Source organism: Saprolegnia parasitica (assembly GCF_000151545.1).
Source record: "Saprolegnia parasitica CBS 223.65 unplaced genomic scaffold supercont2.38, whole genome shotgun sequence".
NCBI classification, from domain to species: Eukaryota; Oomycota; class Saprolegniomycetes; order Saprolegniales; family Saprolegniaceae; genus Saprolegnia; species Saprolegnia parasitica.
Window position 1 is genome coordinate 1 of NW_012156432.1, and position 26,742 is coordinate 26,742.

The following is a 26,742-nucleotide window of genomic DNA, read 5'->3' on the forward strand; positions in this document are numbered from 1 at the left end:
AGCGTCGAGAGAAGCACGGCGAGGAGGAGTCCAAAAGAGGGTACTGGAAGGTCGCGTCCGTGCCATCGATGAGCGCCTCGAAGAGCAGCCCCAGAGGTGTTGCCAAGGCAAACCAAGAGGCAAATGCCGGTCACGGTACCGCGAGCATCCGGTGCCCACTTGAGTGCGGTCGAAATGGATGCGAGCATGATCGCTCCAAACGCTACGGCGACGAACACGACGCTACATCCGACATGGTAAGCCGAAACTCAGATCGTAGTGGCATGTACCCGACGTGAAGGAGGGTCCATATGCGAAGCACGGTCGCGATCTGTGCCGTCAAGAGCCCAACGGCCATAATGCCGGTGCTGACACCAAGGCTTGTGCGCGGCCCCTTGCCCTCGACGAGCGGCCCGAGGAACGCTTGCGCGAGGATACCAAGGATGCCCGAGGTGACGACGGCATTGGTGGCGTTGTCACTGTCCTCTGGAAAGCCAAAGTAGACATTGATGGGGCCCGACACCGAGTAAATGGCGTAAATGGAGCCGGTCGCAAACTGGAGGAGGAACGTGGCAAAGAAGACGTAGGCGCGATGGAAGCGGAGGCAGCAGTAGCGCGGCGCCTGGAGACTTGCGCTGCAGAGCGGCCAAAAGAAAACGTGGCGCTCGGCGTGCACGGTGTACGGTGCCTTGGGATCGAGTGCGATCGTCCAGTACGCCTGCAGCATGCTGCTGCTCGCCACCGACAATTTGCCAAAGTGACAGGCGGGATCAGGCAACCCGTCCGGGTTGTGTGAGAAAGGCCGTCGTCGCAGATTCACGCATTTCACTGGTGCAAAGTGGGTGAAAAACAAGCGACTTTTGGGACTACTCTGCAAATGTATTCTCGCCTCGTATTTCACACGTGTGAAAAATACAGTGGGCTCTATCGGTTGCCCAGCTGGTGTGAGTCTCGCGTGTGAAACGTGATTTTTTGTCAGGGCGTTGTCCGGGCCAGTGGCCATGTAGCCAAGCACTCATAGCTACGACGTACTATTTTACGCATTACCAGTACTGTACTGCACTGAAGGTATAGAATGAGGTGCAGTACATCCATGTTGAGATAATGCCGCAAACCAATACGTGTTGCAAGAACGTGTGGCTTGTACTGGGCTCTTTAAGAGCGCTAAGCGCCGTCCAAAACAGGGTCCCTTTCGGTAGCAAACGTGGCAGCTCGGAGTGGCCCGGTTAGCAAACAGTGTCAGCTCATACAGCAAAGTAGGAGAGCGGGTGGATTGGACCACTGTGTTCGTCCATCGAAGAACATGACGCAACATACGAAAATGAAAGTCTGGGATTTCGGTGCTGGTCACGACATGCTCTCCGTCGTGGTACATGTACAGTTGTCCCTGTCACTGCGACTTTGAAACTTAGGAATACACTTACCGGTAATTCTACGAGTCGATGATCAAAAGGTGCTTAGATCACCGATTTTTCTCCCTCAAGTGGACCATGCACTGATTGCCGCACACAGCTGAGCCGGACATGTGCTCTTTTGTGCTATTTGATTGGTGGCATTTTGGCCGATCACAATGGCGTTCTAGGATCGTCGGCGGAATCTTGCAGCGCAACAAGTGGTCACGCCCAAGGGCCATTCTTTGTCCAGGCTTCGAGCTCCCCAAGCTTGACAAATTACAAAGATTCGTGCAACAAATACCCTTCCATGGCAGTTCAGCAGTCACTACTGCGTAGAGCGTCGTCTGAGAACAGCGCAGAACCTGAGCGCCAACGTCACTAGGACACGAGATGTCTTTTCTTGTCGCTTCACCCGACAGACAACTTTTCTGCGTTGTCTCTAGCGCTGAGCTGCTGCGTCTGGTGTCATCTTGCAACAAAACACCCTCGTGGCACCACCGAATCACTTACGTCATGAGCGCGTACGGACACTGCAGGACGATAAAGTTTTGACGCTACCGACTACACTACCACATCTGGTCGTAAACGTTACCACATCCATGGTGGTACAGGCAGGTCGCACCCGAGGTCGCAAGCTCATCATCTAGATTGCACCAGAAGCGTTCAGATGTGGAATATGCGACGGCAGGTGATCGCTCCATCATTTTTGGGTTCAGACAAAAATGGCTCCAATTTCAGACCCAGTCGTCACTTTGGAATGTACTGGACCATCACCTTATCGCCCAAGTCGTGCTACGAGGTCGACGCCGAGCGCTACGTCTTCTTTTGGCCGCTAACCTCCAATGTCCTTCGCTTCCCGCGCCACACCTGCCTTCTCTTTCACCGGCTGCACCTGTTTGGCGCGATCTTCCTCGTTCAGTTTTGCTCTGGATCGCTCTACGCGTTCATGGCGCTGCCCGACCCGATCAACCATTATTTCGGCTTCCCGACCAGCGACGCACGCGCCGTCCAGCTCATCCTCGTGGCTGGCGTGCTCAGCATCCTCGCGCAGGCCCTCCTCGGCCCGCTCTTTGAGCGCCAAGGGCCGCGCTGGAGCATGGCAATCGCGACGCTCGTCCTCACGCTCGGCCTCAGCACGTCGCTTCTCGCCGTGTCGCTGCCGTCCTGGACTCTCTTTTACGTGGCGTACGGTCCTTTCTCATTCTTGAGCCCCATCGGCTGAGCGCTGCGTGATAGGATGCTAAGCGTGGCCATGGCCTTTAGCGCCATCATGGTTGTATCGATTTCGATCGCGATGAAGTGGTGTCCAGACGCACGCGGCTCGGTCGCGGGCTTTTGCCTCGTCGGTTTTGGTGTCGGCAAGCAGCTCTGGGCCTCGCTGTACAACCACGTGACGACGTCCGCCGGCATGGACCTTAAGTACACATTTGTGCTCCTCATATTGACGCTCGTGCCGACAATGACGGTCGCGACGCTGCTGGTGCGGACGCCACCACCTGACTTTAGTGTCGCCGGCTACGACATGCACTGCATTCCGTCCGTGAAAGCACCGAGTGTCGACCTTGTTCAAGACGAGTACCTCCAGATAGGCATGACGCTCGTCAACTACCGCGCCGTCACCCGCCGGAGCAACTCGTTTGTCGAAGGCACGGACCGTCGGTACCACGAGCAAGTCAAGGCCATGTCGCTGTTGCAGTGCATCTTTTCGACCGACTTTGCCTGTCTCCTCATTGCGCTCACGGCCAACTGCATGGTGGGCTTGTTTTACAACAACATGACGGCGGTGGCGACCTTGCGCTGCCCGCTCCAAGACCTCTACGACCTCTCGGACGACGTCGTCAAGACACTGCGCCTGCACGGGCTTATCGTCGACCTCCTCGGCCGCCTCGTACCGGCTCTTCTCTCGGACGTTGGTATCCGCGTCTTTTACGCCAACCCTGCGGCCGTCCGAAAACTCTGCTTGACGGGTCTACTGCTTTTGCAGTGCATTGCGATTCCTGTCGCGTACCTCGAGTCGGACAAGTTGACGCATTTTGCGCACGTCGAGTGGCTCCTCTACGCGCTGCAGTTTGCCTCGAACGCTGGCGCATCACTGATTGTCTGTCTTTTAACAGACATGTTTGGCGTCTACCACGTCGGCACGATGTATGGCCTCTCGTCGATCACGTGGGCGATTGGCCAAGCCCTCCTCGTCGTCACGACCGCCAAGAACGTGGCAGCGCTCGCCTTTCAAGTGCAGCTCCTCTGGTGGCTCTCGCTCGCCGGCCTATTGGCGCTGCTATTTGTACGCACCGACTCGGCCGACCGGTTCTACCGCGGCTACCGGTTCACGGTGTGCGGCAAAGTCGTCGTGCAGCGACCGCGCAAGTCGTGGCAGCCACACCGCCAAGGCACGTGGGATCTGTACACGGACGTGCCCGACGGTATCGAAGTGTTGCGAAGCTCGATGCCGTACCTCTGGCCGTCGCTCTCGCTCGATGGCGACGACGACGACGACGACTCGTTATAGCGGTGGTCGAGTAACTTATTAGGATTGCACAACAATGCTGTCGCGTTGAAGTCGTTGTCTTCTAGTCGCACCGTCGCAGTTTAGTTGATAGACGATGTTTTCGCAAGATACATTTTTGGTATTCCGATAGCGACGTAGAGTCTGGGATACGTTTCCGATGCCGCATTCAAGGTTGTGTAGTACACCTGTACATAATACATGCATCGCAAAAAACGGCATCCAAAGCACTAACGTTGATGATTTGCTGGAAGAAGGCGATGATATGTTCGATTGCCTTCGCTAAATTGGCAGTAGAGATTTACAACATCGCAGCCGAGGAGTCCTGTAGGATGTACACCGAAGCCTAGCTGTGGCGACGGATCAGACGCAGAGGGCGACCGCCACGCGTTCAAATGGGAGGGTTGCTGACCATCGATTGCCTGCCTGCTGACTCGGCCATGTGGGTGTGGACAACCGATGGCGGCAACAGCTGGTCAACGCACGCGTGTGTACCGTATGTAACTTTTACACCAAATGACACGTGTGAAACACCGTGTGAAATAATCCATACAAAACACGAGTGTAATTCATACATTCCCACTGATGGCGTATTTTCACGTACGTGTGCCATGGAAACCCGGTGTAAAACTCCATTTCGCACCGATCACTTTTGACTTGGCACTTTGGTTTCGGATGCTTCGTGCGTACTGGACGCTGGTGCTCGATGGCCAAGCGCCGTACGCCGTGTATGCGGAGCGCTATGTCTTCTACTGGCCACTCTACAGCTCTAGTCGCATGGCGCCGCGCTACTGCTGCCTGCGCTTTCACCGCGGCTACATCTTTCTCGCTGCGTTGCTGCTGCAATTCGTCGCGGGCTCCATCTACGCCATCTCGTCCGTCGCAGGCCCCATCAACGCCTACTTTCGCTTTCCAGAGGACAGTTCCAATGCGCCAAATGCAATCTTCCTCACGGGCATCCTCGCTGTCCTTGCGCAAGCTCTCCTCGGGCCGCTTGTCGAGCGCAAGGGGCCGCGCAAAAGCCTTGCTATCAGCACCTGCGTCATGGCCGTTGGTCTCTTGACCGGACAGATCGCGACCGTGCTTCGCATATGGCCACTGCTGCCCATCGGGTGCGTGCCATCGACTGTATCGACATTGATCGCCTCACATTATTGACTGTGTCTAGTACGAGCTTGGGTGGCATGGCCTTTGCTGCGATCGTGCTCGCATCCATTTCGACCGCACTCAAGTGGGCACCGGATGCTCGCGGTACCGTGGCCGGCATTTGCCTCTTTGGTTTTGGCCTTGGCAAACACCTCTGGGGGCTGCTCTTCGAGGCGCTCCTCGATGGCACGGACGCGACCTTCCAGTACCTCTTTTGGATCCTCCTCGCCGTGCTTCTCTCGACGCTCTTGCTAGCGACGCTCATCATTCGCTTGCCGCCAAAGGACTTTAGCGTCCGCGGGCACGACATGCACTGCATTCCGTGCGCGAAAGCTCCAAACACGAGTCTCGTCCAAGACGAGTTTCTCCATGTGGGCATGACGCTCGTCAACTACAAGGCGATCGCGCGCCACAGCAACTCGCTCGTCGAGGGCACGGACCGTCAGTACCACGAGCAAGTCAAGGCCATGTCGCTCTTGCAGTGCATTTTCTCGACCGACTTTGCCTGTCTCCTCCTCGCGCTGACCTCCAACTCGGTCGTGGGCTTGTTTTACAACGAAATGACCGCGACCCAAGTCCACTCGAACCTCCTCAGCGACGTGTACCACATCTCGGACGCGGCCGCCGACGCCGTCCGGTTCCGCGGTGTCGTTGCCGACCTCTCGGGCCGGCTCGTGATCCCCATTCTCTCGGACATTTGCATCCGGCTGCTGTACGGCAACCCGGCGTTGGTTCGGAAAGGCTGCTTCCTCGTCTTGCTGCTTGTGCAGTGCGTGGCGCTGCCTCTGGTATACTTTACGTCCAACCAAATGACGGACGTTGCGTCGGTCGAGCGGCTCTTGTATCTGCTGCAGTTTGTCTCCAACTCTGGCGCGTCGCTGCTCGTGTGCTTCCTGGCCGACATGTTTGGTGTCTACCACGTCGGCACCATGTACGGTCTCTCGTCGCTGCTGTGGGCGATCAGCCAAGGCATTTTACTCGCATTTGCCGTCGACTCGACGAGTGAGATTGGCCGTCAAGTGCTGCTATTCTGGTATCTCTCGCTTCTCGGGTTTGGTTTTATGCTACTCGTGCGGACAAACTCGTCGGACCGGTTCTACCGCGGCTACCAATTCACAATGTGCGGCAAGGTGCTCGTGCGGCGGCCGTGGCGCCGTACCCACGATGTTCACACGATGGATTTCTATGCAGACGTGCCCGACATGAACCAAGGGCGCGCCTCGATGCCGTACCTCTGGTCGTCGTCGAGCTCGTTGGGTAGCTGGGAGGAAACGTATGCAGCCAAGTAAGTTTACAATGTTACAATGATATAAGTTGGTAGTACAATCCAAGTGCAAAGTCTTTGGTGCAATCTCGTGGGGAAAAAACAATCCGAATGCGTCGCTGCTACTAGTACTTGTGACGGACACACAAGCAGCAAGCAAGGGTGCTAGAAGCGCGGCACCCGTGCTCCATGCCCATAGTGATTTATATTTTTCTCTTCGTCATGTAATCGGCTCAACAAGCTGGCCCAACCCATGTGTTTCGGTGTACGTCATCTCTCTCGCCTGGCTCTGCACCCTCCTCCCACTCCTAGCGGACTCGTCGCGTCCGGTCTTGAAAGCTGATCGGGCGCATTGAATCGAAAGAAGAACTGGATCCAACGACCTGTTGTTGTTGAACTGAGTCATATTACATGCAATTATAAAGATATGGTGGACTTCCTAATGCGCTCGTGAGGCTTGGCCGGTGCGTCAGCGAGGAGCGTTAGTGGTCGTGATTCGAGATTGTGCGAGGGACCAGGTAGCGTGCACACCAAGGGTCGTCGCGGAGATCCAACGACCTGTTGATGTACGATCGCGACATCAACACGCTTCGGTGGGAGCTTGGTGGCATCAGCGTCTTGCCGCATTCCCAGACGCCATTGTACAGTGTACTTGTTCGCTTAGCTTGCCTCTCTGTGCGCTTCCCAGCCAGCCCAGATACCTTGCGCCCATTGCGGTATCTTTTTACTATCTGCACTTCTGGCGCCAAAGACGTCGCAGCAAAGCCCTTGGGAATGGACCAATCGAATGCGGCGCATTGGATCTTTCTGAAACGTCATGACCGAGGGCACAGCCACGCGTGACGTTGGTCGACTCGAGGAGCTCTACCGACGTCACTCGACCGAAGGCATCTATCGGCGCGACGGGTATTTTCTCAAGCAAATGCCGACTCTGTGGCGGGGCGCCGCCATCGCGACGCTCCCCCCACGCCTGCTTGTCCCGTTGGCCAGGTGCGCTTCGATACCCCACGCGCACGCAGACACGGCTAGGACCTAGTGCATTCATAGCCTGCAACGACGTCGTTGGCGCGGTGACGCTGGCGATGCAGGCCATCACGGCCACGTCCGAGTGGGACCCGCTCTATCAAGTTCAGCTTTTCAACGCGGCGCTGGTGCTCTACATGGCCCACGAACACAGCAGTGCACTCCAGTGTCTTCAAGTTTGAGCTGCGTCGACTGCTTTAACAAAGTGGTCTCATCGATCGCGTGTGGATAGACGCTCGTCGAGACGCCACCGCTCCCTCTCTGTCGACCCTACCTCCATGCGCTGATGGTATGCGCTTGCAACAAGTCTTCCTCCGCATCTCTTGTACCTCGCAGGCACTATGCCATGCTCACATGGGCGACACGACCATGACCAAAAGGATGCTCGCCGCAATCGAGCGATGCGGGACGACACTGCCGCTTAGTGACGCTGGGTTTTGGGTCCCGTTGGCCACCGAGCTGTCGACGCGGGGCTGCCACGACTGGAGCGCGCAATTGCTTTTGCACGTCCTCGGCCCGCCTTTGGACCCGCTGCCGGACCATTATCTACCGACATGTACAACGTCGCTGGCACCTCCTGCGATGCTTTTGCTTCTCCACACGCTCGTCGCATCGCCAGAGCCCGATACCTCGCTCGTGCGACGCGTTATCGCTGCGGCGTTGACTTCCATGAGCCAGTACGACGCTTCCGTTCGCGAGTTCATCCGACGCATGAGCCCCGAGCAATACCCGGCAATGGACTTTCGGCGCCACGAGCGCACGGCGATCAAACTCCAGCGGTGGTACCATCGCTGCTGCAAGACTACGCCACGGGGCTGGCTCCTCTTGGTCGTGCATGCTTTCCGCACGTACGAGCGCGTCGGGGGCTTGCGCGTGCCACGACCCCGTCGCGTTCCATCGGTTGAACACGTTGACACGACGGTACAAGAGCCTCTATTGCTTCCACCACGGACGAGTGACGACGAGGACGATCGTGTGGCGTGGATCCTCGAGCGGGCCAAAACCATCGCTGCGAGGTCCCCAGAGCGACCATCCGTCGATGTCAAGCCAGCATGGTACTGCGACGTCGAACGAGCGGTGTGCGTTGAACGCCTTCGCGTTTAATGCGACAATAATGTCCTCGTGTGGTTAGGGCTCTGTACGAAATGTCGCGGGATCGGTATTTTACGCACTTTCACGTCGGGCTCCAAGAGCTGCTCGAGAAGGCGATCAGCGGGCTCGAACTCCAGTGGCGCGGGTCCACGACCACGTCTCGCTTTGCGATGCGCATTCTGCGCCAGCTCCGCGCCGCCGACGTCGACACGCTCGGCGCGGACCTCATGACGCTGCTGGAGCTCGCGACGAACGAAGAGGCACGTCGGAACGTGGCCTTTCGAAAGCTCGTTGCACCGAAGCAATTCTAGCGACGATCATCTATCTACCGCAATGGCAATAGCAACAGCGCCGTCGCGTTGACGTGGCCACATTGCATTGGTCATCGAAGGATCTCGCCAAAGATCAACCGCCCACGTGTCAACACTGCCGATGGGTCATAGTCCTCCTTGGTCGACACCGCAGTCCATGGACACTATCGTCAGGATGCGCGTTCCGAGCAGGTTGCGGGAACGTTGCATGGCACAGCACAGGACCCAACACCGCGAATCAGTATCGTCCACGGCCCGTGGTGCCTGTCTGGAATTACAGCCCGCGGCAAATCCTGTATCAGACAGAGTACCCGCGTAGCCAGGCAGTCCTTTCCGTGGGCTCCACGCATTACTGTACACGCTGTTATACGTGGACGCTTCCCTGGCAGGTTATCCAGTGTCGCGCGAACCAGACGCTGACGACTGCGTGTCTACGACGCATACACGCGAGTCGTAATGACCGAGGCCAACTTTGGCGCGTCCATTTTCACAGTCGAGAGGCCGAGAGCTCGTCGTCGTCGCTGGTGTCGACCCGCAGAATCCGCGGCCATCGTTGCGTGGTACACTGTAGGCGTAGTATCTGTCTAAATTCGACCACATTTTGTGCCAGTCCAACCAGTACGCTGTCAGAAGTACACTGTATCTCTCCAGCTGCGTACCCCAAATCGAACGGCGTTGAAAAATGTATCGAATTTTCAAGCGTTGCGACGACCCACTTGGTCGTGGGTGCCCCACTCGTGAGTACCTCTGCTGTCCACCACCACCCGTGACTCCACCACCACCCGTGACGAGGCCTCGACGAGGCAGCAGCTCCTTTTGCTTCGGCGACATGGAGCTTGGAGCGTCGCGCCGCACCGAGTCTACCTCGTCTCGACCATCGATGACTCGGCACACGGAGAGGGAGCGGCAAGCTAGAGTGGGCGGTGCGGACTCAGCGACATCAACCACTGGCGCCACACAACCAGGCGCTCCTCGTACAGTGTACATGCGTATGTGGCCGTCGCACCGTCTTCCCACCGACAAACTCCCCAGCGCTCTGCTAGCATCGACGCGTCCGAGAAATACGTATATGGACACTGCAATAGTATTGTAGCACGCGCTGGCATTGATTGGTTTAGCGGCGCGTCACGAGCGCCGATCAGACGCTATGGCCTGAATCTCAACAATGTGATATTTTGAGCATTTACACGGAGTCTCGTGCAGAAATTGAGTTTGAGGGTCGGCGTGGAAAGACAGTTGGGGTGTAATGACGCGCGTGTAGCAGTCCGGCTCTCTGGCCTTGGCCCGACCACGCGCCTGTCATTTCTAGATTCGCCAAGCACGATGGCGTCGTTGCCGCTGCCAAGAGGCTACTTTAACATGAGCAACATGACGGAGGCCGAGCGACTGCAGTACGCCGAGTACGCCGAGTCGGCGATCCGCAAGGTGTTTGCGCTCTCGGACTTCCACAAGAACTCGTGGGTGCCCGTGCACGAGAAGAAGGGCGTGGCGGTCTACCGCAACTTTACCGCCAAGCCGCGCCTCGCGCCCAACGTTAGCAAGAGCAACATCGCCGAGGTCGGCTGCAAGAGCTCGCTGCAAGCGTCGCTCGACGACATTGCGCGCGCCTTCGCGGCCCACGACGACGGCCTCTTCCGCCGCCTCATGAAGAAGCTCAACCCGCGCGTGGTCGACGCCGCCGTGCTCCAGAGCATCGTGCCACGCACGGCGTCGAATCCGTACCGATATGTCGGCATCAAGTGGTATGCGACCAAGTCGGCGAGCATGATGGTGACCAACCGCGACTACTGCGTGCTCGAGGTGCTCGACCGCATCGTCGACGCGCGCGGCAACGACATGCTTGTGCGCGTTTTGAGCTCGATCGACCTGCCCGAGTGCCCGTCGCTCGAAGCGTCGCATGGGTTTGTGCGCGGGAAGCTCCTCGCCGGCTTCATCTACCAGATGGACGCCGCCGAAGCCAAGATGGCGCGCATGCACCACGTGGTCCGGTTCGATCCGAACGGGTACTGCCCGTCCAACTTGGCGTACAAGATTGCCGAGCAAGATGTCGTCACGAGCATGGTGCAGCTCAAGCGCATCGTCGATAAGCTCCAAATGACCACGTGCACGCTCCTCGACAAGTCGCAGTGGATCCCAGCGGCGACGCGGTCGAGCTGCAACCTCTGCGGCCGCGGCTTTGGTTTCTTCCGGCATCGGCACCACTGCCGCGCGTGCGGCGAAGTCATTTGCTCCAAGTGCAGTCTCCACCGGTCGGCCGACGTGCCGGGCACGACGATCAAGAAGATTCGCATCTGCTCGATTTGCAACATTGGCGTCACCACGAACGAGAACGAGCACTCGGACCACCTCACGGAGCTCTCGCTGCTCTCGGCCAACTCGTCGGCGACGCAAGCCTACAACGAAATGAACATGTACGATCTGTACAACGCCAACGGCCCAAGCACACCCTCCGCGTACTCGACGGCCTCGGCGGGCTCGACCTTCTCCAACACCTCGTACCGATCCGCCACGACAGAGTACAACCGCCATTACTCGCAACCCGTGCCGCCAACCAACATGATGCCGGCACCGCTGCCTCGCGCGGCGTCCTGGTCGCGTCCACGCGCCAAGGACCCGTCGCCATTAAGCTCGCGCCGTGGCCTCGCACCCGTGGACCTGAGCTACCTCCCCAAGACGCCGACTACGGCCACGTCGTCGGCCGCCGCGTCGCCGTCGCAGAGCCAGCAGTTGTTTCCGTCGACGCCCCAGCAGTCAACGTCGCAGACGCCGACATTTGGCACCAAACTCGCGCGCAAGGAGAGCAGCAAGGACGTCAAACTCGACCTCTCGTACCTTCCGCAGACGCCCAAGACACCGAGAAGCGGATTCGCGACGACACCCAAGCACGCAACTGTCGCCAAGACGGTCGCGCGGCCGCCGACCAAGACGCCGTTCTTTGGCGAGTCGCTTCAGTTTCCGCCCAACGCGGCATCGGTCGCCAACCCGCCCGCAGCGTCCGAGGCCGCGCGCTCTTTGGAGGACGCGCTCCGCAAGTCGTACAGCGGCGTCGCCGTCGACTACGTGTACAGCATGCTCGCCGAGAAGGCGGCGTCGCACAACCCGCCGCCAGCGCTCGTGCCGTCATCCTAAAGCGTTGCGGTCCTGTACCCTTAGTGTAAGGACGACATAAGATACCCGTATTTATGCACGAGAAGCTCGGAACCGCTGGTCGGAGCAGGGACCATGCTTTGCGTCACGGATACACATGTACGTACTATGTCGTACAACCGTTCGTATGTCAAGGTCCAGCATGAGAATAGGACCGACGTCGCCAGCACCCATGACGTCGAGCCGCGTAGATTCGCTTTTGGAGTCCGAGAGAGTGCATGGTTTAGGCCAAGGGAATGATAAACCCTCGGTCCTTCTAGCCTTGGTTTCGCTCGGCGGCCGGCGAGCGTTGAGGTTAGGGTCCATAAACCGTTTCTGGTCGAGGCCTGTTTATTCAAGGACCCTTGGCGGAGCGAGATGGTCGCCCCATCGAGGCTCGGTGCGCTGTCGTTCGGGCTGCTACTTTATGTGGCTCGGTGTCGAGACTGCTTCATGGAGGCGTGGGCCTTGCACTCGTATGCGTCGACCAAGAGCCCGATGTTTCGTCGTCCGAGAAGACTCGAGTCATCGAAATGCAGTGTACTTTTTTAAGTGCCTAGTACATTCTTCAAAACTACGCTATGCACATCCTGTATACAACTTGACACACACTTACGGCGAGGGTGTCGCCGTCTTCTTCTTGGCCGCTGCCACGACCTTGCGCACGAGGCGGTCGTTCTGGTCCTTCATGCGGTCGACGGCGTTCTGCACCGTCGACGACTGGTCTTTCACCGAGCTGTACGACGGCAGGCCCATCGATACACGTGGGCGCGCAGCGGTCGCCGGTGTCGGCGTCGTTGTCGGGAAGAGACCACGGCTCGCCGACGAGTTGAAGGCCACGTGGAACCGGTTGGGGCTACTCTTGGGGAGGCTATCGCGACGGCCCTGGATGCGGGGTGTCGACTGCTGGCTGCCCGACCCGCTCGACGTCTCCAGGTTGGCGGTGCGGCGGTGCGTCTCATCGGCGAGTCGCTTCCAGTGGTCAAAGCGCGCTGCCGTCGACGTCTCGCGGCGCTTCGTGAGCTGGTCGACGACCTCGGCGGCCTTGGCGCTGACCTTGGCCATGTCGACGGTGGACGACTTGGTGCGCACAATGGGCTTGGGCGTCGCGGTCGGCTTGACAGTGGCCGAGATCGGGGTCGGCTTTTGGTCGGCTGCGTTGAGCTTCTGAACGCGCTTGAGTTGCGCCAAATGCTCTTCCTTGAGCGCGACAATGTCGGCCGCGTGCTTCTCATCCGCGACGCTCCGCAGCGTCTTGTGCTTCCAGCGAAGGAACGCACGTTGAACGCTGCACTGCATGGCAATCTGGACGCGGGTCCGCGCCGTGCAACTGCGGTTGTGCTTCTCCAGCACCGCAATGGCGGCGCGTTGGCACTCGCGGGCGAGGTCGAGGGCACCGAGAACATCCACGAGCACCGATGCCTTGTCGTCACGCTGCCCGTGAAGCGCTTCGCAGCGGTCGTCGACGCGGTGCAGAATCTCATGGAGCTGCTCCATGTCCACGTCGCCCTTGATGGACGAGGCGTTGAGCGTCTTGAGCGGCGACGACGCCTCCTCGAGCGCATGGGCCGTGTCTTCCCAGAGCGCAATCACACCGGCTTGCGTCGTCGGGTACTCGACCATTTGCAAGCCGTGGGCAACGCGCACGCGGTGGCACAACGCCGCCAGCGTCTCTGTCTGGGACGCCGACGCCGAGAGCATGGCAAGGACTTGCGGCATGGACGCTTGCAGCGACTGCACACCAACGAACGGTGCGAGGGCGTTGACGTACGCAGCGTCGTGGTGCGCGCGCGCTTGAGCTGCGGCCACAATCGCGTCCGAATCCAAGACCGAGTCGAGCGCCAAGAGAGTGTGCACGGCGCCGATGTCGACACCGAGGTCCCCGAGACGGCTCGTCACGGCCGAGAGCACGCGCGTTTCCAGCTCCTTGTCGACCAGCGTCCCGCGCGCGACATCGGCCGCCCACACGCCAGCGTCGGCCAGCTGCGGGAGCGGGCGCACATGGTTGCACGCTGCGACAAGCGTCGCCACGTCCGCCACCACGGCATTGAGCGTCGACTGCAGCGCCGAGAGGAGCATCGGCGCGGCTTGCAGGTCGTCGGTTGCTGCGTCGACGGCGGCTTCGAGTTCGTTGGCACCCAACGGCAGAAGCGTCTTGGCGAGCGCGAGAAGGGCCTTGTGGTACTCGAGAGCGCTGGCCTTGGACTGCTCGGCCTGGTCGAGGAGCGCGTCCGCATTTTCGTTGAGCTCGTCGGCCTCTTGGATCGCATCGAGCCACGACGTGTCGGTCGTGAGCGACGCCGCGTGGTCGTGCGCGTGGTGCGCCGCTTCCTCCGACATCATGCCAATGTAGCCCTGGAGCTGCTCGAGCGTCTCCTGCAGCACGCTCGTTTCCGTGATCGGAAAGTCGACTTCCAGACCGAGCGTCGACACGAGGCCTGCGACAAAGCGGTCGGTAATCTCGGCCGTCGTCGCCCGCGCCGCTGCCTGCGCCTGGAGCGTCGACACGATCTCGGTCAGGTTCTCTTGGCTCGCGCTGAGCGCATCATTGTCCGAGAGCAAGATCTTGTACTCTTGCGCAATCGTCGTCGGGTCCAGCGCGATCGCCATCGCACGCGACGACCGCTGCGAGCGCGACATGGCGTGCAGCGTATCGAGTTCGGCCATGAGCGCGTCGCTTTCGCTCAAGAGGGCGTCTTGCTCGGCGAGCTGCGCGTCCTTGGCCGCGACGATCGCGTCTTTCTCGGCCAGCGCCGCTTGCGCGGTGGCGAGCGCGGCCTGGGCTGCCTTGCATTGGTCCTTGAGCACGTCGAGCGCGCCATCCTTCGACTGCAAAATGTGCTCGAGCGCCGTAACTTGTTCCGACATGACGTCGAGGTCCTGCTTGAGCTGCATGTTCTTGTACGTCATGCTCTGCAGCTCGGCTTCCAGCGGTCCGTGGAGGTTCTGGAGCGCGCTCAACGCCGCAACCGCTTCGTCGTGCGCGCGCGACATCGCGTTGGTTTCCATCGTGGCTTGCTCAAAGGCTTGGTGCAGCGCCTGCTCCGAGAGCGAGAGGCCCGCCAGTTGCTCTTGCAGCTCCGCCACGGTCGCATTCGCCGCGACCAGCTCGTCGTTAGCCGTCGCGAGCGCTGCGTGCGCGTCTTGGACGGCGGTACCGCACTCGTTGTGCGCGTCCGCAATCGCCGTGAGCTTGGCGACCTTGGCGACGAGGTCGTCGATCTCCGTCTGCATCGTGTGCTGCATCGACGCTTTCTCTTTGGACATGGCGCGAAGCTGGCCCTTGAGCGTCTCCTTGAGCGCGGTCATTTCTTGGAGCTCGCCCGCCATATCGGCCTTGGAGCTGCGCAGCGACTTGATCGCATCGGCGTGGGACGAAGCCATCGACGCCTTTTCGGCCACCGCGGCCGCGACCTGAGCCTCCATCGTCTTTTGGGACGCGAGGAGGTCCTTGACCTTGTCCTTGAAGCGCGGAAGGATGGCTTGGAGAGACGTAAGCTCGGCCTCCTTGGCGGCCAGCGCCGCAGTGACCGTCTCGACCTGCGTCGTAAGGGTCGTCTTGGCGTCGTTGGCATCGGCGAGGGCCGCCGTCGCGGCCGCCAGCTCGGCTTCCAGCGCGCCCTTGGAGCTGCTCAACGACGAGTGGCTCGACGCGAGCGACTCGTTCTCGTCGTGCATGGACGCGACTTGGGCTTCAAGCGCGGCCTGCGACGACAGAAGCGCCTTGACCTTGTCCTTGAACTGGCCCAGAAGCGCCGACGTCGATGCGAGCTCGGCCGTCTTACTATCCACGTCAGAGCGCGCCGCCGTCAAGTCGGTCGAAAGCGAAGCGAGCTCGTCGCGCAGCAAAACCGCCTCGCTCGTCTGCGAGTCGATCGTTGCTTGGGCCGTCGAGAGGTCCGCACGCATCGTGTCTGCCGCAGAAAGGGCCGCCGCAAGGTCTTCGGAGGTGGCGTTAGCGCGGGCATGGATAATGGCGAGTTCGGTCGCCATGGCTTCCAAGTCGGCACGGGCCGTGGTCAAATCCGACGTCGTGGTGTCCATCTCTGCGCGGGCCGTCGCGAGGTCCGCTGTCACGGCGTCAATGCGAGTTGCGCCGCCGCGAGCTCGGATTCCTTGGCCGCGACCGCCGCCTCGAGGGCCGTCTTCTCGTCACCGAGCGTTGCCATGTCTTGCTTGAGCGCCTTCTGCGCCAGCGCGAGACTCTTGACCTTCTCTTTGAACTGGTCGAGAAGCGACGAGACGGCCGCGAGCTCGTTCGTCTTGGCCGCGACCGTGGATTGTTCCGTCGCGAGCTCGGCCTTGAGCGCCTTCTTGGCGAGCGCGAGCGTCTTGACCTTTTCCTTGAACTGATCGAGGAGCGACTTGAGCGACGCGAGGTTGTCCTCGGTCTTCGCCAACGCTGTCGACGTCGTCTCCAGTTCAAGTGTCAATGCCGCCTTGGCGTCGCGTTCGCTCAACAAGTCGGCGTGGACAGCAGCCGTCGCTTCGACTTGCGCGGCGAGGTCGGCCGCCACCGCCGCCTTGGCACTCGTCTCCGTAGCGAGGTCCGCCTCGACAGCCGCCTTGGCAGCCGCTTCAGCAGCAAGCTCGGCTTCCAGCGCAGCCTTGACCTCGAGCTCGGTGGCAAGCTTTGCTTCCAGTGCAGCCTTGGCTTCGACCTCCGCAACGAGCTCAGCTTCCAGCGCAGCCTTGGCCTCAAGCTCCGTAGCGAGCTCGACTTCGAGGACCGTCTTGGCCTCGAGCTCCGTAGCGAGCTCGGCTTCGAGGACCGTCTTGGCCTCGAGCTCGGTGGCGAGGCTAGCTGCGAGCGCAGCCTTGGCAGCCCCTTCGGCAGCGAGCTCAGCTTCCAATGCAGCCTTGGCTTCGAGCTCAGCGGCAAGCTTGGATGCCAGCGCAGCCTTGGCGTCACGTTCGGCAGCGAGCTCGACCGTCGTCGTGGCCACGGTGGCTTCGGCGCTTTGAAGCAGCGCGACGGCCTCCGCGTGCGTCGACGTGAGTGAGGCCAGTTCTTGGCGCTCGACGGCAAGGTCCGACTCGAGCGACGCCTGCGACGACGAGAGCGAGTCCACCGAGCCCTTGAACGACTCAACGAGGTCCTGAAGCGTCGCGACTTCGTGCGACTTGTCGGCCACGAGCGCGTCCAGCACCGTCTTTTCTTCGGTCGCCGCCGCCAGCGTTTCGTTGAGCGACGCCAAGCTCGCCTCGAGCGCCGCCATCGCGTCGTTGTGCGTCGCCGTCAACGTCGCCTTCTCGCTTGCGGCCGCCGCCAGATCGTCTCCGAGGCTCTTCTGCGCCGCCGTGAGCGTCTTGACCTTGTCCTTGAAGCGCGGGAGGAGCGCGTCGAGCGACGTAAGCTTGGCCGTCGCCGTCGAGAGCTCGTCGTTCTTGGCGGCGAGCTCGTTATGCAGCAACGCGTTCTCGTTGGCCGCCGCCGCCAAGTTGGCATGGAGCGTCGCAATCTTGGTCTCGAGTGCGCTGACTTGGGCCGCATGCAGCTCCTTGTACGACGCCTGCTCTTCGGTCAGAGCCTGCATCTGCGCGCTGAGCTCCGACCGCGTCGAGTGGAGCGACGTCATTTGGCCGTGGAGGGCGGCCTCGAGGTCTGCGACTGCCGCAGCGTGGCGGCCGTGCGTCTCGTCCAGCGTCGACGAGTGCTCGGCTTCCATGGCCGCCATCTTGTCGGCAATCGCCGCCGACTCGGCAGCCCACGTGTCACACGCCGCTGCGTGCTCGGCAACAACGCTCGACAACTCGGTCGTGAGCGCTTCGTTGGACGTCGTCATGGCCGAGAGGTCCGACGAGAGCGATGCGATCTCGGCGTCCTTGGCGATCTCCAGCGCCGCCATTTCGTCACGCAGCGCGGCCTCGGCAGCTTCCAGCTCACCAATGCGACCGTGTGCGTGCGCCAGCGTCAATTGCAGCGTCGCCGACGCCGCCTCCTGCGTCACGACCGTATCTTGGAGCGCCGCCTCGGACGCAGTCGCCGTCTCCAAGGCCGCCAAAGTCTCCGCCAAGCGGGTCTCGAGCGACGCCTTGTCCGCTTCGAGCTCCACCAGCGAGCTCGTGGCAGCAGCCAGCTCGGCCGTGGTCGCGTCGTAGGCCGCGTTGGCCGAGGCCACATCACCTTCCAACGTTGCGCGCGAAGCTTCGAGCTCAGCGATGGTGGCGTGGAGCGCCGCAGCCTCGGCAGTCGTCGTCGCCACGTGGTTCTCGTGGATCTCCCGGAGGCGCTCGAGCTGGCTCAGCGCCTCTTCGGACGCAGCCGTGAGCGCATCAACCTGGCTGTTGGCAGCTTCCAGCTTGGCCGTCTCGGCAGACAGCTGGTCTTCCAACGAGGCAATTTGCGCGTCGAGGTCGGCCTTGGCGGCATGCGTTGTCGCGAGGTCGTCGTTTGCTGTCTGCAGCGCGGCGTCCGACGCCGCCAGCTGCGCCTCAAGCGCCTCAATGGTGGTCGTCGCAGCAGCCTTCTCAGTGGTGAGCGCCTCGACGTCCGCCTGCAGCGCCTTCTCGGAGGCCAGCAACGCCGCCAGCTTCTCCTTGAACTTGCCGAGGAGCATCTGCAGCTTCTCAAACTCGTCGACCTTGGCCGTGAGCGCGGTGTCCTTGGCACTCAGCTCGGTGGTCTTCTCGGTAAGCGCGCTCTGGACCGTCGCAAAATTGTTTTCGAGAGCCGAAAGGGCGTCGGCCTTGTCGGCCAGTGCACTTTCCAGCGTCGCGCGCTCATCCGCCCACGTCGCCGCGGCCATCTCGTGCGCGGCCTGCGCACTTTCTTGCTCGAGCGTGGAGCGGCGGCTCGCCTCGGCCTCGGCCTCGACCAACGCATCGCGCTCGACGGTCCACGCCATCTTTTCGGCCATGAGCGCCGCGAACCGCGCCTCGAGTGCTTCGTACGCAGCGTTCACTTCGTCCAAATGGCCTTCGACCGTCTCGAGCTGGTCCGCGACCTGCTGCTTCTCCTCCGAGACCATGTCGAGGTCCTGGCTCATAATGTTGATCTCGCGCTTGAGCGCGTGGAGCTTGGCCTGGAGCTCGTCGATCGACGTGTCGCGCTCGCCAATACTGCGCTCGTACTCGCCTGCGTTGTGCGCCAGCTTGTCTTCGAGGCGCGCGATCGCTGCCGTCAAGTCGGCAATCGTCGACTCGTGCCGCGTCACCACCGGCGCGCTGGCCTCGAGCGCCGCTTGCACGTCGGCGTGGAGCGCGTCAATCTGCGCATGCATATCCGCGATCTTGGCCTCGAGCGCCGCGCACTGGTCGCAGCTCGCGGCTTCCATTGCTGCCACCTTGTCTTCCAGCGCCGCTTTCGCCGCCACAAGTTCTTCGTGGGCCGCCATGAGTGGCGTCAGCGTGCCCATGAGCGAGGTGATCTCGGTCTCTTGCAGCTGCCGCTCGGTGCGCAAGTGCGCAATCTGGCCGTCCATGCTGCCGACGTCGGCCTGCAGCGCCTCGATTTGCGCGCGGAAGCCGTGCTCTTGCTCGAGGAGCCGGATGTTGTCCTCGTGGAGGTGGCGCGCGGCCGCCTCGACGTCGCCGGTCGCAGTCAGCTGCGCGTTCATGGCCTCCAGCTCATGGACATGGTCGAGCAGCGCGATCGTCTCGGTGCGGTGCTCTTCGCGCGCCGATAGGATCTCCGCCTTGAGCGTGTTGATGAGGTCGCTGCAAAAGCCGCCTTCAAAATTCGCGTGGCAGTCGGGGCTGTGCGCCACAGACGACTCGAGCTGCCGCCGGAGCGCCGCGTTCTCGCGGTCGAGCTGCGCGACGTGGTCGATGTCAGTCTCGCGCAGCGCCGCTTCAAGCGTCGCGATCTGCGACTGCAGCGACGAGAGGACGCTCACAAAGCCCGACGGATTCGGGTTGTTGTCGTCCAGCGCCGCGTTGAGTTCACGTAGCTCCGAGGCTTCGCGCGTCGCTACGACGAGGCGCGCCTCCAAGGACGCAATGTGATCTTCGAGCAGGTCGATTTGCTCGCGCTGGTGCTGGTTGACGTCGGTTCGGAGGTCGCGGATCGAGTCGCGGAGTGCGTCTGCGGCCGGATCTTTGGTCCAGCTGAACGACCCGATCGAGCTGGCGGGCGACGTGCCTCTGCGAAGCGCCGCAACTTCATGACGGAGCGCTTGGATGTGCTCTCTTGGAAGCGGATGGTCTCCTTGAGCTGCAGATTCGAGGTCGTGCTGGTTGGCGCCGACGCGTCCAGCTCTTCGAGTGCCCACGACGCGAGAAGCTTAATGTCGGTGCCCGGCGGGACTTCCTCGCGCATCTGCGTATATCCATGACACCCATGTCCACATGTAGGTGCACACTACGGTATATACTACGTACGTGGTCGCGATCCTGCGTCATCGTCGTGAGCTGGTGCTTGAGGATCTGCGCGTCGGTCGTCGTTTGGGTGAGCGCGATGTGGGCGCCCATGAGGCGCTTCTCGACGAGGTAGGTGAGCACCTCCTGGACCACCGCGTGCTCGACGAGGTCGTCCTCGACGTGGTCGTCTTGCTGCGGGTTCGTGTCGGCGTCAACGACGTGCGTCATGCGCTCCGCTACGATGCGCGCGAGCGTCGGCCGCGCGAGGTCGTGCCAGCGGTCGTCTTCGGGCGGCTTGTCTTGGGCGGGCGTGAAGAGGCTGCCTACGTCTTCGAGCATGTCCAGCATGAGGCGCTGGCCACGCAGTAGGATCGAGCTCTCGTCCATCGCGAGGGGAATATTCTGAGTGAGACCCGCTTCAAACTTGCGTGTCGGCTGTACTGTATAAGGCAATTCCCACCAACTTCGTCGAAGTACGCCAAATATCGATCCCCGTTTTTAACACGCTACAAAATTCAAGTGAATAGGATAAAAACACGCCGCGTCAAAAACGCGCTGCACGGGCACACTCGAAGCTCAACTTCGAGATCCCACGGGCCAATCGTAAAATAGCAGAAAAAGAAATTAAATACCAGCCCCTACCAATAATCAAAGGCTGCCAGCAGCGGCAAATCCTCGCGCATTGCCGGCTGCGATATGTTCAGCCTGGCGCCACCGACGTCGAATGATCTCGTCCAGCAAAGCAACGTGGGGCTTCTTGGGTGCTATGATAGCCCGATGTAGTACTAGAGTATGCTGGACGCTGCCTTGGGCAAAGATCGGGCAACGGCCAATCAGACGCCAGTTCTTTGGCGCCGAGCAAAGGACAAGCGGGCGCCGCGCTTTCTGCACAACTTACGACGTCGCATCGCCCATGTCCCGACCGCACCGCAGTATACTGAGCTACGCTGTTAGGAGTGGTCGTTGGAACCCAATAGGTGTCGTCCTCTATATAGTACTAGTACTTGCCGTGGGAGTCGCAGTCGATGTTCTCTTCTCAGGATTCCTGGTCGCGGCGACGACGACAAGCACACACCACCAGCCCAGATACGATCAAGACGATCGTTACGACTGCACATTATCGACGACGCAAGCCCTTGCAACGCAAACAACGAGAGCGTGCATGGAACATGCCTTGGTGCATCGTCGTAGCGAGTTGTCGGTGGGTTGAAGTGCGGCCGTGTTGCTTACGCCACCACCCAACGAGTCCTCCATGTCTGTGGTACCACTACACAGCGGTATCCAGTGCGCGGAAGACCGAGGACACCGATGGATGGCGGCGCAAAGACACGAACGACGGGGTCGGCGGCGCCAGCGACGGGCGCCGCCAAAGCAACCTCACAAGATATTACATGTATCCGAGCTTTACGACCAAGGGCAAGCGACGGAGCCTCGCCGATCATCGATCGCACCACGAGTCCACGGCTACTACCGACCGGGCGGACCGCGTCGAGTCGACAAAAGGCTTCCGCCGCGACCAGCCTCTCCGTAAACAAGCGACAAGTCCGACAATGCTACTACACTGCACACCGTACCCTTGCCAGCTACTGTACCCTTGCCAGTCTTGCAGCGGTCGCCCAATGCGAACATGCAAGACTGCGAGCGAACCTCGACTGGTTTAAGGCAATCCAAAATGTGATGGCAGTCGCGCAGCGATGGACGTGCGCCACGTCATCGCCTCGCCAAGGATGCGAGAACGACGTACTAGGATCTCGCAGACAATGGCAACAACCTATGCGCCAGCGCCTCGACGCCCGTGCAAAGCACACATACGTAGAAGGATGCGGCCGTAGTGTCGGCTCGCATCCCAGGAGCGAGAGCCGACGAGGCGCGCGATCAGAGGACGGAGCAGGTGCGCCTTTGCGTATCTGGCGAAACAGGTGCGCTTTGAAGGCGGCGGCGTATCCGGATACCGACTTTGGCCCTTGTGAAGATCGAGCGATGGTGGCGACAGACGATGGCAGCCTCGAGCAGTTCACGCTCCTGGCCAAGACCGCGCGCGGCCGCGCCTGCATGGCGCTGATCCAGCAAGTCCTCTCCAACAAGAAGCTCTTTGCTTTGGCGAGCTGCTCCACATGCCCAACGTCATGGCGCTCGCCGAGAGCGACCAGCCGGACCAGCAGAGCCACTACCGGCTCCTCACGATCTTCGCCCATGGTCGCTTCAAGGACTACGTCCGCGAGAAGGAGGCCAGCGCTGTTCCGGTGCTCACGCCGGCGCAAGAGCTCAAGCTGCGCAAGCTCACGGTCGTGAGCCTCTGCCAAGAGTACAAGCAGGTCCCGTACAAGGTCTTGATGGACGAGCTTCACATTGATGTCGTCCGGGACGTCGAAGACATCATCATCGAGACCATGTACTCGGTACGACGTGCGTATGTCGACGACGATTCTCATGGGTGCGAGCGTTTAGGGCCTCATTGAAGGCAAGCTCGACCAGAAGAACCAGCGCGTCGACACCAAGTATGCGGTGGGCCGTGACGTCCAAGTCGCCGACATTGACGCGATGATTGCGCGTCTCGCCGACTGGTACATTCCTCCTACGCCGTTGCGGCCTCTCATGTTCGTACTAGGCAAACCGACGCCAAGCACGTTGTCGCCGAGATGGACACTGTCCTCACGTATGCTTCATGCTTCTTCCTTGTGACATGGAATTCCTCACACGTCCCAGGCGCGCGACGAACCAATTCCAAGCCAATGCGGCCCTCGAGGCCAGCGTCAAGGCGGCGGTGGCCGAGGCGCGCAGCAACGCGCCCCGCGACCGAGGCGAGTTTGACTCGGACATGATGTTTGGCGACACCTTTGGCGGCCTCCAGCGCAGGTACGATGAACATCAATGCCACTTCCGTTCGCTCACCGCCGCCTCTGTCCACTAGCGCCAGCGGCAAGCGGCGCATGGGTCCCGGCTCGTCGCGCAAGATCTCGCGAGTCTAATGTGCGATGCCACACGATGGAACACTGCACGTTTTTCATATTCATCGTCGTCGTTCCGATTCGACCACAGCTTGCGCGAGAAGGAGAAGTCCGAGGAGGGCCCACAGCCAAAGCGAGGGTGGCCATTGCGGTGGGTGGGTGGTTCGCTGGGGCCACGGCGCCTTGGCGAGCGCCGCCACGTCACCTTGCAGCGTCGGTGCATACTGAAAAGGGCTGCTGCCGCAGTTGAGCGTGACTGAGTACGCTGCATCGAGTCCCACGACAGGGTACAATGGCGCATGCGGGCATGGCATTGAGCAACCTACGCCAACGCTCCTCCTTGTGAGCACACAGACAACAGCAACGATTTACCAATGCGCTGGCCGTTCCGGGCAAAGTAGACGGACGAGCCGTGCGCGCTGCGAACCAGGCCGCAGCCGAGTGTGTCCCCCACGCCAAAGCCCAATGCGAAGGATGCGCCTACGCTGCGCCGTGACCTTGCTGCGTCTCGATGGCAGGACCCCCTACCTGGCCGTTGGTAAAGAAGCGACCGTCGTCGCTATGGTAGCCGACCGAGTGCGCGTCCCAGCCTACCGCTCGCGTGAGTCCATGTATATTGTGCTGTGCGACCAGGTTGCTGTCCGATGACGCGAAAGTCTTTGGTGCCGAGCCCGATAGCAACGCACACGAGTGCACTAGAGGCCACTGTGAGTCGAGGGCTCGGGCCTGCACAAGGTCAATTACTTCGTTGGCAGCGCGATGGCCGAGCCCCTCGCCGATTGCATAATCGTAATCTCAAAATACGCGTCGGCCACAACGTCGACAAGCCAAGTGTGCGGCGATGCCTTGGTCAATTGCACGCGTGGGCTGAGCGGAAACGGCGTGTTGGCGCGGATCGACCGGTCGCCACCAACGCTGTCGATGCCAAGCGCCATCGCCGTCACGCGCCTATGCGTCGCATCGTCAAATGCCACCGGTTCGATCCTAACATGCATCGGTCTCCTGCCTTTCAAGAGAAGAAAACGCACCGGTGCTTGGACGAGAGGTTGGCGAGGACATTGGTGTGCGCAATGTCGGCGCTCGTCGGGACTGGCGCGACAACCTGTGTGAGCCAGCGAAAGCAGTCGCGCCGCCTAGGCTCTGCCATGAGCACGATATGTGCTTGGTGTCGCAACCGCACATAGGATAAGCTGCCTGGAGAGCCGGCGAGAGCTCCAAGGTCTCGCTGCTGGCGACATGCGCGTTGAGTTGGTTCCATGCCGCGCGAAAGAGGGCCTCCCAGTGGCTTTCCGTGGGCACGGACGCGAGCCCCTTGGACGCGACCGAGGCCGCGCGGAGGTCCATCGCGTCAAGAAAGCTGAGCGTGTGACTCAGTAGGTCTGTGGGCACGTCGGTGAGGTGCATGGCGCGACAAATTCGAAAATGATCGATCGAGTTCGATCTTTTCCATCTTCAACTTCCTCTCAAAATATCATTTCATGGGACCCCGTGGGGGGCCACCCAAAAAGGGGTGATCACGTTGTGCCCACATCGTCAGCCCGATCGTCTCTTTTCACATCAGCGATCTGCCTGCCGTGCTTCTGGTACTGACTGCAAGGACATGTGTGGCCATGCCCAGAGAGCTAGAGCGTTTCGGGACGAATTGGCTGTGGCAAGAACTCTATCGGCCCAGACCACTGCCTGCATGGGACGAGAGACAACATTATGCCCCAACGCAGATGACGCAACGCCGCTCGAATCAAGAGGCGCGAACCATGTCGAATTCCATGGACCCCTCATTGGCTCTCATTTGCATTGACTGCGACGTGCGACAGGAAGTCTTTGGACATGACGCCCGCGAAGCCAGGTATCGTCATCAAGACTTCCGTCATATTCGCCAAGCCTGTGCTTGCTCAAAGATGCGTGACGAAAGTTATGGGCAATAGGGCTGCGATCGCAATGCATTATAGAGTCAGTCTCATAGAATCGATGTGACGTTTGGACCTTGATCATGTGCAAACGACACGTATGAAGCGAAAACCTCAGAAATGCGCCGCTCCGTGTCACCGATTCATGAAAACTGGGCGCGTTGTCGCAATCTCGGGTGTGATTATGACTGCGACGACATCTTGCGATTTCATACCTTCAAGCCACCGCGTCCTTCTCAAATCTGAGCGTGCGGTGGACCTGGTCGGCGTTTTCCGCGTCGGTAGAACCCCTCGACGTGCAGCTCCTCAACAATCTTCCAATCCTTTATGCCAACCGAACCGGACGAGGTGCGTCGATTATCATGTGCACTGCAATTGGAGGCCTCGAGCTGTGGCCTCGTTCACCGACGGCAGCCGCGTACTACTTGTATTAGCACTAGTTTTCAGAGCTCCTCAGTCCTTCCGTCCCGAGAATTATAGGCCGCGCATACACGTTTTTTAAATGTTGTACGTGTACACGAGCAGAAAGTTATCTCTTTGGTTTCGCCAAGGTTCGCAGCCCAAGGTTTACAGAAGGGAGGGATGCGATCCAGATACCGCTGCCAACAAGAACCTTTAGATATGGTTATATATGTCTATATGTGGTATGTGTCAATATTAACAATTTGGTGGATTTCTTGAGCTGTATGCGTCCAACGAAGCCGTGGCTTAGCGTTTCTTGACCAACAAAGTGCCTTCTATCGTCATGCAAAGCAAAGGCAAAATCATTTTTCATCGCTCTTGGGCGATTGAGCGACGCAACATCGAAGAGTGTTTCTGGCGTTTCATCGGATTGGTTAAAATGAGTGTAAAATGGGCGAATAAGCAGCGAGAATGATGCCATGCGTTTGAACGATTTTAGCTGCATATAGCCTCGTACTGCATTGTGTGCCCATTCGCTCTACCTAATAGCGCTAAGCTTCTAGCGCTATGGAATCCGGGAATACTCGAGCCCTGTGATCTTCTCGTCAGGAGGTGTGGGTCTCTACGAAGCAGCGCAGTGTGTTGTGACCACCTTTGCAAGCTGACGGTGCAAGCTCGCCCCCAGCCTGATCATTTCTTCCTCCGCTGCGCCAAAACCGGTAGGGCATAGAGCAAGATAGCTGCACGCACAACTAACCCCCAAAGATTGCACAGCTAGAATGCTACGTATGTGGCTCAAAGTATGCCCCTCACGCCACGATTGATCCCTTGTCCAGCCAGCCTCCAGCCCGTCTTCGGCTAGTAAGCTTTGTGCGTCCGATGTGTGACCAGATCCGTCGCGCACCAGAAACGCCGCATACCACATCTTAACCCAGCCATCTCACATAGGACATCGTCTAGACGGTGCGACGCACAGCAGTTAAACTCAATTTCAAGTAGTATTGTACTCGTCCATCAGTAGAGAGCAATAACCATCGAGCGAGCAGTGGGACAGTCGGTCGTCAATTATTTCCAATGCAGCAAATTGCGTGTATCTGTCCCATGATATCAGATTATGCAATCGAGGGATGCAGCGAAAGCATGGGCAGTTTAACCGCAAAAAACCATGGATGCGCCGCGTGCTTTTTCGGCCTCTGGGCCCGGTTTTTGTTGTTTCTTCGAGGTTATACCCACACCACGACGCCATCGACGTGATCACGGGCTCTTTAACCTTGCCAAGATCCAGCGTCTTTGCTCCTGGCGTGATGTGAAATGCACCACGCCAGAGACTATTCCCACGCAAT

At 60.0% G+C, this 26,742-nt stretch overlaps 9 protein-coding genes across 9 annotated transcripts; 5 read left to right on the forward strand and 4 right to left on the reverse strand.

Annotated features, from left to right (window-relative positions):
• Window positions 1-113: 113 nt before the first annotated feature.
• On the reverse strand, window positions 114-706 carry SPRG_08434 (hypothetical protein; the record flags this gene model as incomplete). Its single annotated transcript, XM_012347679.1, has 2 exons — window positions 114-222; window positions 270-706. Coding segments are annotated over 2 exons (546 nt in total), but the record flags the coding sequence as incomplete, so codon positions are not given.
• A 1,424-nt stretch (window positions 707-2,130) lies between these two features.
• SPRG_08435 (hypothetical protein) lies at window positions 2,131-3,882 on the forward strand (the record flags this gene model as incomplete). The annotated part of the gene is made up of 2 exons (XM_012347680.1): window positions 2,131-2,558; window positions 2,610-3,882. The coding sequence occupies 2 exons, from the start codon at window positions 2,131-2,133 to the stop codon at window positions 3,880-3,882; spliced, it is 1,701 nt and encodes a 566-aa protein (XP_012203070.1).
• A 672-nt stretch (window positions 3,883-4,554) lies between these two features.
• Window positions 4,555-6,314, forward strand: SPRG_08436 (hypothetical protein; the record flags this gene model as incomplete). The annotated part of the gene is made up of 2 exons (XM_012347681.1): window positions 4,555-4,991; window positions 5,048-6,314. 2 exons carry the CDS (start codon window positions 4,555-4,557, stop codon window positions 6,312-6,314), a joined length of 1,704 nt encoding a protein of 567 aa, XP_012203071.1.
• Window positions 6,315-7,100: 786 nt separating this feature from the next.
• Window positions 7,101-8,715, forward strand: SPRG_08437 (hypothetical protein; the record flags this gene model as incomplete). The annotated part of the gene is made up of 6 exons (XM_012347682.1): window positions 7,101-7,279; window positions 7,319-7,488; window positions 7,545-7,601; window positions 7,649-8,233; window positions 8,279-8,391; window positions 8,445-8,715. Exons 2-6 carry the CDS (start codon window positions 7,372-7,374, stop codon window positions 8,713-8,715), a joined length of 1,143 nt encoding a protein of 380 aa, XP_012203072.1. The 5' UTR covers window positions 7,101-7,279; window positions 7,319-7,371.
• Window positions 8,716-10,038: 1,323 nt separating this feature from the next.
• SPRG_08438 (hypothetical protein) lies at window positions 10,039-11,844 on the forward strand (the record flags this gene model as incomplete). Its single annotated transcript, XM_012347683.1, has 1 exon — window positions 10,039-11,844. The coding sequence occupies one exon, from the start codon at window positions 10,039-10,041 to the stop codon at window positions 11,842-11,844; it is 1,806 nt and encodes a 601-aa protein (XP_012203073.1).
• A 523-nt stretch (window positions 11,845-12,367) lies between these two features.
• Window positions 12,368-15,885, reverse strand: SPRG_08439 (hypothetical protein; the record flags this gene model as incomplete). Its single annotated transcript, XM_012347684.1, has 1 exon — window positions 12,368-15,885. One exon carries the CDS (start codon window positions 15,883-15,885, stop codon window positions 12,454-12,456), a length of 3,432 nt encoding a protein of 1,143 aa, XP_012203074.1. The 3' UTR covers window positions 12,368-12,453.
• Window positions 15,886-15,914: 29 nt separating this feature from the next.
• Window positions 15,915-20,540, reverse strand: SPRG_08440 (hypothetical protein; the record flags this gene model as incomplete). The annotated part of the gene is made up of 3 exons (XM_012347685.1): window positions 20,164-20,540; window positions 19,944-20,101; window positions 15,915-19,890 (listed from the first exon to the last, which is right to left on the reverse strand). Exons 1-3 carry the CDS (start codon window positions 20,527-20,529, stop codon window positions 15,915-15,917), a joined length of 4,500 nt encoding a protein of 1,499 aa, XP_012203075.1. The 5' UTR covers window positions 20,530-20,540.
• Window positions 20,541-22,073: 1,533 nt separating this feature from the next.
• Window positions 22,074-23,141, forward strand: SPRG_08441 (hypothetical protein). The gene is made up of 5 exons (XM_012347686.1): window positions 22,074-22,541; window positions 22,591-22,706; window positions 22,751-22,798; window positions 22,849-22,998; window positions 23,054-23,141. The coding sequence occupies exons 1-5, from the start codon at window positions 22,257-22,259 to the stop codon at window positions 23,109-23,111; spliced, it is 657 nt and encodes a 218-aa protein (XP_012203076.1). The 5' UTR covers window positions 22,074-22,256; the 3' UTR covers window positions 23,112-23,141.
• Window positions 23,142-23,830: 689 nt separating this feature from the next.
• Window positions 23,831-24,500, reverse strand: SPRG_08442 (hypothetical protein; the record flags this gene model as incomplete). The annotated part of the gene is made up of 3 exons (XM_012347687.1): window positions 24,271-24,500; window positions 24,119-24,223; window positions 23,831-24,038 (listed from the first exon to the last, which is right to left on the reverse strand). Exons 1-3 carry the CDS (start codon window positions 24,492-24,494, stop codon window positions 23,831-23,833), a joined length of 537 nt encoding a protein of 178 aa, XP_012203077.1. The 5' UTR covers window positions 24,495-24,500.
• Between the last annotated feature and the right edge of the window lie 2,242 nt (window positions 24,501-26,742).

Bases quoted from the DNA above. Each gene is read 5' to 3' on its own strand.
- SPRG_08441 (XM_012347686.1), top strand. From the start codon at position 22,257: ATGCCCAACGTCATGGCGCTCGCCGAGAGCGACCAGCCGGACCAGCAG. The intron at 22,542-22,590 runs GTACGACGTGCG...GCGAGCGTTTAG, and splicing joins TCATCGAGACCATGTACTCG to GGCCTCATTGAAGGCAAGCT. The intron at 22,999-23,053 runs GTACGATGAACA...TCTGTCCACTAG, and splicing joins TTTGGCGGCCTCCAGCGCAG to CGCCAGCGGCAAGCGGCGCA.